Raw genomic sequence first — 12,608 nt, 5'->3', positions numbered from 1 at the left:
CACTTTTATTTTTGCTGTAGTTAGCTGAAGCGGAACAATGGAAAAGCTCCCTATTTAACAGGGGTGCACAGTATTCTAACCTTATCTCATGAAGATTAAGGCTTTGAAAAAACAGTTCTTAACCTAAACACCAACCCCCCTTTTTTTGCCTGGGTGTTTCGCCTTGTGGCAAGATTTATTACAACTCTCCTTTAAAACAGAATCATTTGCACTATCTTTGCACGGCCACGTGGAAAGATGAGCATGAACTGGTACGTGAAACATGCTCAGGCTTCTGAAGCAACAGCAGCAGCAACTAAAACCAGAAAGAAAAACTTTGGTTTATAAATAAAACTAAACTGAAGAGAAAAAGGGTCAAACTGGCGCAAATTATCTCATGAAAGAGGTATTTGCAGGGCATAATCCAGATCTACATCCCCCTGCCTTGTTTTACTGCTATCGCCTTCATTGCACAGGACTCAAAAAATCATTCTCATATGGTTGTTAAGTTTCATAAATAATGTGAAAATTGTATGCAACAAATACATCGTATTTCCAAAAAAATTATAAGAAAAGTTACATCAAATTAAAAAGTAGCTTCGTGAATGAAGGTACTGCTCTAAGTGCACTTTCCCTGCAAGTGCAGCCAGTGCCTCAGCGCTGGATATGAAGGAAAGAAAAAAACAAAACACAAATTTAAAAACCCAAGTCCAGTTTCAATCAGTCGAAACTGGGCCAAGCAGAAGCCGAGTGTATTCTCGGTGCTGTCCCATCAGGGAGTCCCTATGATGCTTGTTCTTCATCCAGATAGGGTTTTGTGTCCTTGTTGTGATTGTAAACAATTCTTAGATACTTCTTTCTTTAACTGTCCTCTGATTGGCAAAACGAAGTAAATATTTATTTTAAAAGTAGAAAATGAAAATTAAACCAGAAGAAAAGAAACACAGTGAGCTTGTTGGAGTCCATAGGATCCGGTCCGGAAGAGCTCGGAAAATGTGTTCAGTGTTTTCTCCTGTTTTCAGCTGGAACTGTACCAGAGGTTGGATTGGTCGGGGAAAGGGTAGTAGAGCAAGGAAACAAGGGATGTGGAAATAGACTCTGTGGACTATGTGTTTCATGTGTTTGCTTCGTCATCTGTGTCCTCTATCAATATCTTGGTGTCACGAGCCTTGGATCTGGGAAAAAACAAACAAGCAAACAAAAATACTCACTCACTGAGGGGAAGGAAGACATTACTACAATCTACAGATAAGATAAATACATTCTGTCAAACATATTCCCTACACAGGTAATATCTAGGCCAGCAGACTACTATAGACATGTGGTAATTCATACTCTCCCCTCCCCCCAGGATGGGAAGATTACCCTATAAAAATACAGAGGGATGACTGATACCTTTCTGCCTCTAATGCTCATCTTTCTGATACAGCTAAATTCTGGAGGTTAACAGCGCCCTCTACTGGTTAGTTACAATACAGCAAACAAGGGACACAAAATGTAAACAAATGTTTTGAGGCTGGGAGTGAAACTAGAATAACCTTTATCATAGGCACTGACTTTTGTGTTTTTGCTGGTGGGTGCTTTTGAAGAGATGTGTGTGTTGAAGAAGGGCACTCTGCCAGTTTTGGGGGGTGGCTATTTTCAGCATATTTATACATGTTTTTTCATATTCTAGTTATTGAATGTGTCTCTCATTGGTATCTTTAATAATGATTAAATTGTTATGAACTACATAATTACATTATCATGAATTACAGTATATTAAAATCATTGCAATCACCTACAAGCTGTCTCCACTAACATCCCAGTTTAAAGACATTATGTCTCACTGTAGCTTTCTGGATGAAACTGTCAGCAATCTTATTCACATCTAGTTGCCTGGTACTGTGTTGATACACATTAAGGACAGCCACATTATTCAGTTGAGTCTGTCCCATTGATGACTGGAGATAATTTTTAAGACTTCTGAAGCTGGAGAATGAGTTCAGGATAATACAGGCACAATGAGAAGGATTCTTATAAATTTGCAGTAGTCTGGAATCATAGTGCTTCCAGACCACTGCAAATGACTCCAAGATCTCTTTCTTGATGGGTAACTGCTAATTTAGGCACCATTTTGTATTTACAGTTGGGATTATATTTTGCCATGTGCATTACTTTGCATTTAATGTGGAATTTCATCTGCCATTTTGTTGCCAGTTTTGAGAGATCCCTTTGCAACTCTTTGCAGTCAGCTTTGGACTTACCTATCTTGAGTAATTTTGTATCATCTGCAAACTTTGCCACCTCACTGTTTATCCCTTTTTGCATATCATTTATGAATATGTTTAAAAGCACTGGTCCCAGAACAAGCCCCTCCGGGACACCACTATTTACCTCTCTCCAGTCTGAAAATGGACCACTGATTCCTACCCTTTGTTTCCTATCTTTTAACTGGAGTGCTTGGTAATGCTTTCAGGATCATCTAATAATTCTTAATTTAATTTAATGAGCCTTTTGTTATCTTAATCACCCTGCCTCTGTTTATAAACAAACTCCCTGCCCCAAGGGCAGAAGTTGTTAGCAGCACAGAACTCATCACATTCCACACTCAAGTTCTGGCTCCTGGGTGCTGAGCACCCACTATTTTTTTTTATGTTGGTGTTTGAGCCCCGGAGCACCCAGAGTCAGTGCCTATGACCTTTATACAAGGAATTCTATTCCTACAGGTACTGTATACAGATACTCACACTAAACACTGCATACAGTTACATTCCTTAGGGTATATCTTCACTAGCAATGTTAAAGCGCTGCTGCAGCAGCACTTTAACGTGGCTGTGTAGTCGCGGCACCAGTGCAAGGAGAGAGCTTTCCCAGCGCTGTAAAAACCCCCCAAAAAAACACAAAACAAAAAAACACTCCCATGAAGAGAGTAGCTCCCAGCACTGGTGCACTGTCTACACTGCCACTTTACTGCGCTGAAACTTGCAGCACTCAGCGAGAAAGTTGCAGTGCTGTAAAGTGGCAGTGTAGACAAGGCCTTAGGGAATCAATACTGCCCTCAGTTGGTGGACATATGCTACTGTGCATATTTCTTGTTCAATCTGACACTGTGCTTCACACACACACACAGAGCTTACCTTATGACATACATGACATACCTTGCTTCACTGCATGTCTGAGGGATAAACTGTGCCTTAAATGTGTTTATCTAAACAGAACTCTGTACCTGACGAAAGTACACTTGGTTAGTCAACCTTACTGAACAAAGCACACTGCATCAATGCTACAGAGACTTGGTGTGTGAGGGTAAAAATGCCAATGTATTTATTTACTAGTTGGGTCAGTCCTCTCTTTTCAAACTATTTAGAGTTATGTCTCCAACATGGCACCTCAAACACTTATTAATAAATTAATCCCTTCAAATTTTGTTGTGCAAGAGGGCAAAGCAATACATACTGTGAAGAAAGATTAGGTCGGCGCAGGGACACACTCAGGCTACGCTTCCACACCCTGTTCTTCTGGCGGTTTCGGACGCCATCTTCCTGGTCCATCATCTGCTCTAGTAGTGTCTGGTCATCAGCATTCATTGGTGCCACTGAGATGTCCCGGACAGCACGGAACTCGCCACAGTTGTTCAGATGCTCATTCTCCAGACGGAAGAAATTCCACACAAACCGCCTGGAAGGAGAGAGGGAAGGAGAAAAGGGAATAATATAAAAACTAAGTACCACTTTCACAGCGGTCACCAATTTTTGGCAAAGCAGTGATGCAGTCCCAAAGATGCTACTGCGTACACTTCCCTGGGATTACACATAGACCCTATGAGGGCAAGGCCCTGTAAATTGACAGGTTGGAGAGAAGTAAATGGTTGGGAAGGTGAATGACTAACAAGGAGCAACCTGCTACATTGCTTCACAGCAGTAGATTGATGGACTTCTCCAGGGAAGCAAACAGTTTTGGTGGAATCATTCATAGTTTTAACAGTGAGGATTACCCCTGCATGGCTGGTGTCAAGGTAGCCCAAGGATTATCAGTTAGGAGGAATAAATACAAATAACTCTCCCCCCCACACACACACACAGTGAGATTCAAAAGCAAGCTGTTTTGCTCATCTCAAGCAGACATGTGATTCCTGATGTAACACTAACATGCAGACAGCATTAATGCTCTGGAAGTGCCTGATCACAGTGAGAATTCCATTTTTTAATAATTTGCAAAAGCAGAAGAGATTTGGGAAAATTTGTAAATTTAGCCTTGAAGTGACATTTCAATAATTTTTACCAGTGAAAATGCTTAAAATGTGAGCTTGCTAAATTCCCCCAACAAACTCAGGTAAGACATTCCCCTAGCAAATACAACAGAGTGAGGTAGAACCCAGGTCTCAGGCCTGCGTGTTTTCAGGGGTCTCTGAATCCCAGACAGGTCAGCGAAAGATTCCATAGTACTCTTTCAGCCAGCAATTTGCTCAGATTTAGTGCATATTCTGAGTCTTGGCGCTCTGTGTTTTCATCACTTTATGGCTTTTCAAACAACAGCTCCATGAGCCTATGGAAAGCCAGGGACTTCCCCACCTTTCTGGTGTTATTGTTTGTAAAACAAAAGGAATAAACAAGCAGTTTGAAATACTGTTTAGCTGAGCCACCTTACCGGAAAACCTCAAGTGGTGCAAAGACAGTAGAGATGACGTCCCCGGCATAAGGAAAGACTTGCATGGAAGTGAGGGAGATCTGGATGGTCCAGGCAAAGCGCAGGATTACATCCTCCACAATGGCACAATAGTAATAGGCCTGAGGAGCAAAGAGTAAAATAGGACAGGTCAGCTGACATGTTCAACACAGAGCAAGAATACCTGCCAAATGACCAAGGAGAAGCAGAGCCAATCCCATCACTAACTTTCACGTTTATTGGGATTAATTCTTCAATACCATTCAATACAACCACTGATGGCTATGGGCTTAATGCAGGGAAAATATAACACAGTGCCAAGTTTAACCTCTCTTCCATCTTCCTTCTCCAGACTGAAGACTCTGGGACCCTAAAATAAGCTTTTATAGTAAGGTAGAGATGATCACCAGAGCTAGACACAGGCCATATTAAGTATGATATATATGACTGTCAGTATTTAAGTCTCCCAGTTACCTAAGGCTTGTCTACACAAGAGATTTATACTGATTTAACTAAATTTGTTTTGAAACTAATTTAAATTAAATCAGTTCAGCCCTCTTGTGTGGAAACATTATCCACCAATTCCTGACCGATTTAACTTAAATCAATCTACAGCATTCTTAAGCTGAAATAAGCATCCACATAAGCGTTGCATTGACTTGACTAAATCAGTTTCTAAACCGATTTAGACAAGGGCAAACTTCCCCATATGAACCAGACCTACATTTATTTCTCTTGTTATTTATTGTTTTTACCCTGGTTCTCCTTCTGCAGCTAACGTTTGCATAGCAATTGTTTATTTACGTGTAAGAGACTTTTAAGAGTGTTTTTCACCAGGTTTTTAGTTTTATTGTACTTTTACTTGTTTTGATTTAAAACAAAACTGTCTCCAACCACAGATTCACCAGGTAGTGGAACAGAGAAATACTGAAAAGATTTCTTACAAATATAACACCTCAGAATTTCTTACATCAGGTTGCAATAGCTGCATGAGCACCTACAAAGACCAGATTAAAAAACAGATTTTTGGGAGTCCCTAAAGTGCTCATTTCAAAATTTAAGGAAAGGGCTTTAATTTTTTTTTTATTAGAAGTTTACAAATTTTTCTGAACCACTTCAAATCTTTTATTCCTTTATATTTTAAGATGTTCTTTAGACAAATTACATACAGGCCTTGATTCTCAACGTACCCAAGTACCTAATATAACGGCTGTATTCTACTTGTGGGATTACCTGCATATCACCCTTTGCTCTAACCACCTGTAATATTCAGGAATCATGGTGAAAGATCAACAGCTCTTTGTGGCGTTGCAAGAGCTGCTAATGTGGCCATGCCAATGCGTTTGCAGCTGACAGTGTAAAAACTCGGCAGCGTTTTCCCTGCTGCGGTCTCCGAAGGCTGGTTTAACTCCCAGCGCTCTACATCTGCAAGTGTAGCCATGCCCTCTGTCTTATCGAGGGCGGATAATTTATGAATTTACCCTGTATAAGCTTTATACAGAGTAAAACAGATTTGTTTGGGGTTTGGATCCCATTCAGAACTGGGTGTCTGGGTGCTGGAGACAGGTAACCTGCTGAGCTGTTTTCAAGTTAAGTCTGCAGCTTTGGGGGCATGGACCAGACCCTAGGTCTGTGTTGCAGCAGGCTAGCATGTCTGCCTCAATAAGACAGGGTTCTGGAAGTCCCAAGCTGGCAGGGAAAACGGGCTCAGAGGTAATTTCAGCACATCAGGTGACAGTCCCAAGGGGGTCTTTCTGACTGAACCCGTCAATGGATATTACTTTGCTATCTGTATTACTAAAATATAGTATATGCCTCTTACAGCTTTCAACATAGGCACTGGCTTCCTCTGGGCCTGGGCCCTGCCCCCAACTGCCTCCTTCCCCAAAGTCCCCACCCAGTTCCACCTCTTCCCACCCCTGCTCCACCCCAGACCCCGCCCCCCACTCCTTCTCCCAAGTGCCCACCCTGCCCCTTCCCGCCCATTTCCACCCCCTCCCCTGAGCATGCCCCCCCAGGCGCCTCCTACATGCCGCGAAACAGCTGACTGCGGCGGGCGGTAGGCGCTGGGAGGAAGGAGGAGAAGTTGATCGGTGGGGCTGCTGGTGGGCGGGAGGCACTGGGGGGGCAGGGGAGTGGAGAAGCTGGCTGCCAACGGGTGCTAAACACCAGTTAATTTTTTTCCCCATGAGTGCTCCAGTCCTGGGGCACCCAGAGAGTCAGCGCCTATGGCTTTCAATAATCGTAATAAGGATGGGACTTTCTCTTTGGTAATGGACAGATTATATAATCAGAACTTCTGACACACTGAATTTAAGACAGTCCAGTGGCCAGTCAGAATGTACCTTTAATCCAAAGTGTTTTGTTAAAACATTGGCAGACCCTCCCCAAAATGACAAAAGGCTGCGTACTCACTTTCTGTGGATAGACGATCTCTTCCCGAAGGAAGGTATTTTCACCAGCATTCTTGTCAAAGAGACCCCAGTCCATCTTCAGGTCCCAAATAAGGGTGTAGCAGGAGCTGATTAAATAGAAGACAATCCACAGGTAGAAGAACACTTGGGTGTCACTGTGGTTTTGAGCTGCAAGAGAGAAACAACAGCATGACGCTGCATAATTTTAAACATTTCTTATAGCAGCACCAACATTGTCCACCAAAACTCCGCATGACCGATGGTAGTTCCCCTTTTAACTAAGCTCCCTGTCCCACCAGGCTAAATAAACTCTCTGAAAGCCTTATCAGAGATACCTTTAAGTTACAGTTTGAATTCCTCCTCAAGCTCACTTCAATATGTTGTGCTTGATATGGAAATAATTGTTTAAATTTGCCTTATTTGGGAAACTTGCTAGTTTGTAGGCATATTTTTGTAAACGAGTTATTTCTCTCACTCCAGCATAGGACTGACTATATTGCTTCCTGCTGTATTCTCTTACCTTTTATATTTGTCACACTCTTAATACTTAGGGAAGAAAAAAAAATGTACTGTTTATTTTCTTTTTGAATTAGAACCTAAATTTGGGCCCATAAAGAGTTCATAAAAATAAAACATGTTATATTGGATTGTACAGCTGAGACTTTTGCCTCATCTTGCTATCAGGTGTCATTCTGCACAGTGACTGCAATTGCTTATTAATTGATTCTTTACTAACAAACCCAATAAAAATCTTCCCAATACAAAAGCGACTCTACAATAATATAACAAACTGTGGTGGTGCATTTTCCAGGTATGTGGCTTTAAAACAATAAAAATTCCTAGAGCTGCCTCCTGATCACAAAAACGGCAATAGCTCGATTTGTCCTCTTTCTTCTTTTCATTTTAATAATTATGATAGAAATGTAATGTGTATATATGTGAGGTAACAATAAAATTAATAGGGGTGAAAATGAGAGGCATAGTGTAATAGTACATTCATTCCATTGTGCCTTTCAGACTTTTGGGAGATGATGTGCAGGATATAGGTCAAATACACACTCATCCTCTTTACAACACCCCCCCCTCCCCCCAACCTACCTATTAAAGCCTATCTGCAGTGGAGACTAAAATTAATAGCGCAAAAGTGATTTTCTTCAGTCTTTTGCTTAGACTAGCTTTCTTACTTTTGTGTAAAATAAGGAACATTTGTGTAGCATTTTTCATCTTCTGCCAATAAGGCTTTCCAGGAGAGACCAAGGGGCAGGTTTGGTAACATCCCCTCCTCACCACCATGGTCACTTCAGAATGTATCACAGGCTCCACTACTTGGAGGCATGCATAGAAAATTCCTCAACCTAGCAGATGTAGTGCCATGGTGCAACTAATCTTAGTGCTACATACCGCCTTCCCCTCTCCATGCTTCCAAAGTTTGATTCACCCCAGAGTCGGCAAATGGGTGAGCTTATAGTGCAGATTTCGAATGTTATGAACTAGAGCCCTGATCAACCTTTACATGGGAACAGTCCACATCAGAAGGGCTGCAAGCTCCCCCTTGGAGTTTCCATTGCATCATTCAAGAATGAGACAGAGTGACTTAAAACACCAAGATCTGTAGGGACCAGGGCCAAATATGCTGAGATTGTGCATTCAAACCGTTTCTCAGCTATGTTTAGTCCCCCCGCCCCAACTGGATACCAAGAGACAGCCCTATGCAAGGCTTCCCCACAGCTTTGGGGAGTTGAAAGTAGTAATGCTGTTGGGATGATTATTTATGCAGGTTTTTACCGTGTCACCAATTTAACCATAAATTGTTTTATTAAATCCAAAGGCCAAATGGTATTGCTATAAACATACCTAAAAACCTAAATAAGCTATTTACTACATCCATAACAAAACATTGATAAGTATTAGATCAAAATACTTACAAATGGGCTAAACTCAGGGATGCTTAGACCTATACTGACCAGCTCCAACTTGGTCAGGCAGGTATCAGCAATGAACCCTTTACAAGTTTAGTTTTTTAGCCCTTTAAGAAAGTGATGTCACTGCCAACTACTGACTTCAGCTAAAAAACAATTTGAGACAGTTCACCCTTATTTCCAGCCTTAATCCAGATAAGATTTATAACCTCCTTTCTCCCCAAGGCCTTTCCTTTCTATCTTTTCCCCTCCTTCTCATTGATCAACAGTTTTTCTGTTGCACCTGGGTTCACGTAGGCCCTAATTTTTGAGATAACATTGGTAGGTGGGTTGGGAAGGTCCATGTTAGCTCTTTTTAAGACAGATTCTCTTTGTCTTGTTTAAAACCATCTGCAGTCACCCCTATCAGTCAGAGGCCTTCTTTTTAGAAACTTCCCTTTATTTCATTAGCTATTCTTTGAACCAGACATCCTCCCTATTTCATTCCTTCTGGCCTTATAACTCATTACATTCAAGGCCTTTCTTTTACTTGCTAATTAGGGCCTTTCTTTATAATACATCTTTCTTTAACCAAACTAAAGCTAACTTTTAATTCTCTAATTTTATATTTATTCTACAGATGCCATAGAGAAAACATTCTTCAGACAAGCCCTCTTTTCATATACAGAGCTTGAGCCATGCAGTGCACTTGCAGGATTACATCCATAAGATGCAAGGAAGGGAAGACAATGCCTCAGATATTCTGTACTCCCAAACTGTCTTTGGAACACTCTGCTCAAGAAGGGGAATGATCTGGCCGTAGATTTCTATTTCTCAGAAACAACATATAGAATGGCAGCGAGTCAGTGAAGCTGGAGCTGATGAAACTGCACCTAAGTAGCCAGTTGCACAGCAAGGTGATGTCAAGTTTTAACGTTGCTTAAAGCTAAATTGCCTTAAGAAGAGTTATTGAGGTCAATTATTGTGAGAAAGGCAGTATAGGAGAGAATTCAATTAAAAACTCTTGGTGCATTATCCATCAAGCTAAAAGGGATGTGCTAATTTCCAGTTACTCATCCTGGAGTCTGTTCCCTTTTTCTCCTCACCCCTAGGAGTATTCTTTTCACTGGCACTTTGGGTCAAGCTGAATACTTTCCCCTCCCCCATTTTCTTTCTAAATCATTGATTGTGTAATGTGCTTTGCTCCTGAAAATTTCATTACAAATACAAATCATTCCCCAGTAACAGACTTCAAACAAAAACAGTCTATTGTATTCACTCTGCCTTTTGGTCTCTTCTCTTAATCACTTGTCCTTCTTTCCACCCCTATTTTTCTCTTCCCCACAATTCTGTTTGACACCCTCCTTCTTTCTCATTGGTATTCAGGTGGTGTAACCGAGAGATATTACCGATATAGGCAAGCAATTATATCTCAATCTCCACTGGCTAGTCCTAGTGGCCCTCTCAATGCTGCAAGGAAGGTTGGAAAAAATCAAGGCATTGATATTCCGCCCAGAGCTTCCATCTACTACATGCCTGCCACTTCGGCAGAAATAATACATGCTGGATACGTTTATAGTAATGTCAGGGTCTATTTAAACAAAAACAGTTTCACCCAGTGGTACTTCACATAATGAAGTGCTGGAAACTGCCAGAAAGCTGTTAGGAAGACAGAGATTCAGGAAGAGACAGTGTCCCTAGAACCTGCTCCCTCATCTCCTCACTTCTCCCGACAGTATGGAAAAGATGGATTCCATTATCTCCCTTGGACTGCCTGTATAATTAGGGGACTGCAGACCTTTTCTGGCCTGATGCAGCCTTCAATCAGCCCAAGGTAGGAACACATAAGGGACATAACTCTCCATCTGCCATATCTCAAACACGGGACACAGACAATGTAGGGAAAAGACTAAAAACAAGGGGCAAGAAGAAAATTAGTGCAGGAAGCTTAAAACAAAGACCAGGAGTGATCATCTTTTGGTGGAACACAGGTAGAATTTGGGTGCAATTTGGCTCCTATGGGACACAAAAAGGCAGCTCCGCTCACGCATCGCCCCTAAGGTCCACTGGAGAGAAGTAGCAGAACCTTCTCCCTACCCCCTTTGCTGCAGATCTCAGGAACTCTGCAGGACAGGGGCATTTGAAGTTTCTGCGATGGAGTGGAGAAAAGGGCTCTCAGTCTCTAAATGTGAAAGGGGGATAGTGTGCTTTTACCAATTGAGAGGCCCTGTATATGATTTCTTCTAGAAATCAAAACTTCTGCTGCTTATCACCTACAGAAATACTGAAACCACCTTCAAGAGAGCTCAAAGATGGGAAGTGAGACCAGGAGAAGCAAAGTCAGGCAGCCTGGAGACACTTTGAATTAGAAGCTCTGGAGGGCAACAACACAGAGAGCATCCCATGACAACAATATGTTGCTCAAATATGCATGCTTGAATAGGAAAATGGCACAGGAAACGGTTTAGCATTTCAGCATATAAAGCTGTAGGCACATAATGCCTGCAACACTGAAACGCTGATTTCTATGGATCTTCACATTAGCAAAACTGCAACTTCTGTAAGGCCAAGGGTTGCCCAATCTCTCAGTGCTGTGTAGCAGCACTTGTGTTACCTGCCTCCTTTTGTTGTGGAAAGTTAAGGAAATGTATGTAAAACACACACACACACACACACACACACACACACACACACACACACACACACACACACACATCAGAAACACAAATATCCTGAAATCTAAAAGCACCTCAGGGGACACAGAATATCTGACTAGCATTTTGAGATAATAATAAAGTATCTACAAATTATAACCCATTCTAAAAACAGACCCCCCCCCCCTCCAAAAAAGGGCCATTTTCCACAGCAGAGCCGCACAATTAATATCACAGTGAATGTAGTTAATATTGACTTTGCTTTAGTGAATGTTATCTGTTTACCCTCCTGAATTATCTTGCAGAATGTAAACAACTATATTCTATTCAATGCAGCTAAAATCAATGGCAAGCGTTATTGAAGACCTGGCTCGGAGTACAATGGCCCTTGATAAGCATTCCTGGTGTGTTTGCTGCTGCAGCTAGTGTGGTTTCTGCTGATGGTGAAAGCTGTGATAAAAGCAACAAGAAGTCTGGGGTTATCAGAAAACCTTCTAAATCTAAGGTAAGCACTGCTGCATGGTATAAGACTGACAGGTGTAAGACTTCTGCCACTTGCTTGAATTAAAAGCCTTCAATCATCAAGTGGTGCCAAACTTGACCTGGCTTAAGTTTAAGGATAAGGCCTTTGTCTGTAGACATATTGCAAGACCTAAAGCCTAAGGCCTTCATCTGCAGCCAGGTTAAATAGGGTTACCATATTTCAACAATCAAAAAAGAGGACAAGGGGTGCCGCCCTAGCTCCGCCCCTCCTACTTCCTGCCCCCCTCAGAATTCCCCTATCCCCTACCTGTCCCCTGACTGCCCTCTCCTGAGACCCCCCCACCCTAACTGCCCCCAGGACCCCACCCCCTATCTAAGTCTCCCTGTTCCCTGTCCCTTGCCTGCCCCAACCGCTCTCTACACCCCCTTCTCCTGACAGCCCCCCCAGAACCCCCGACCAATCTAACCCCCCTGTTCCCTGTCCCTTGCCTGCCCCAACTGCTCTCTACACCCCCTTCTCCTGACAGCCCCCC

At 42.2% G+C, this 12,608-nt stretch overlaps 1 protein-coding gene across 1 annotated transcript in view; it reads right to left on the bottom strand.

The window, feature by feature from the left end:
- Window positions 1-1,074: 1,074 nt before the first annotated feature.
- The window catches only part of LOC112114863 (xenotropic and polytropic retrovirus receptor 1), a 242,524-nt gene continuing 230,990 nt past the window's right edge, over window positions 1,075-12,608 (bottom strand). Inside the window, exons 12-15 of the mRNA XM_024211775.2 lie at window positions 7,042-7,208; window positions 4,609-4,748; window positions 3,418-3,639; window positions 1,075-1,154 (exon numbers count right to left, since the gene is read on the bottom strand). Of these exons, the coding sequence (XP_024067543.2) occupies window positions 1,094-1,154; window positions 3,418-3,639; window positions 4,609-4,748; window positions 7,042-7,208 (590 nt within the window). The 3' untranslated portion in view covers window positions 1,075-1,093. The remainder of the gene's footprint in view (window positions 1,155-3,417; window positions 3,640-4,608; window positions 4,749-7,041; window positions 7,209-12,608) is intronic.

This window comes from Terrapene carolina, unplaced genomic scaffold (assembly GCF_002925995.2).
Source record: "Terrapene carolina triunguis isolate 2854851 unplaced genomic scaffold, T_m_triunguis-2.0 Scaffold210, whole genome shotgun sequence".
In the NCBI taxonomy this organism is placed as follows: domain Eukaryota; kingdom Metazoa; phylum Chordata; order Testudines; family Emydidae; genus Terrapene; species Terrapene triunguis.
The sequence above is the reverse complement of the archived record's forward strand: the minus strand, read 5'-3'. Positions and strand labels throughout refer to the sequence as shown.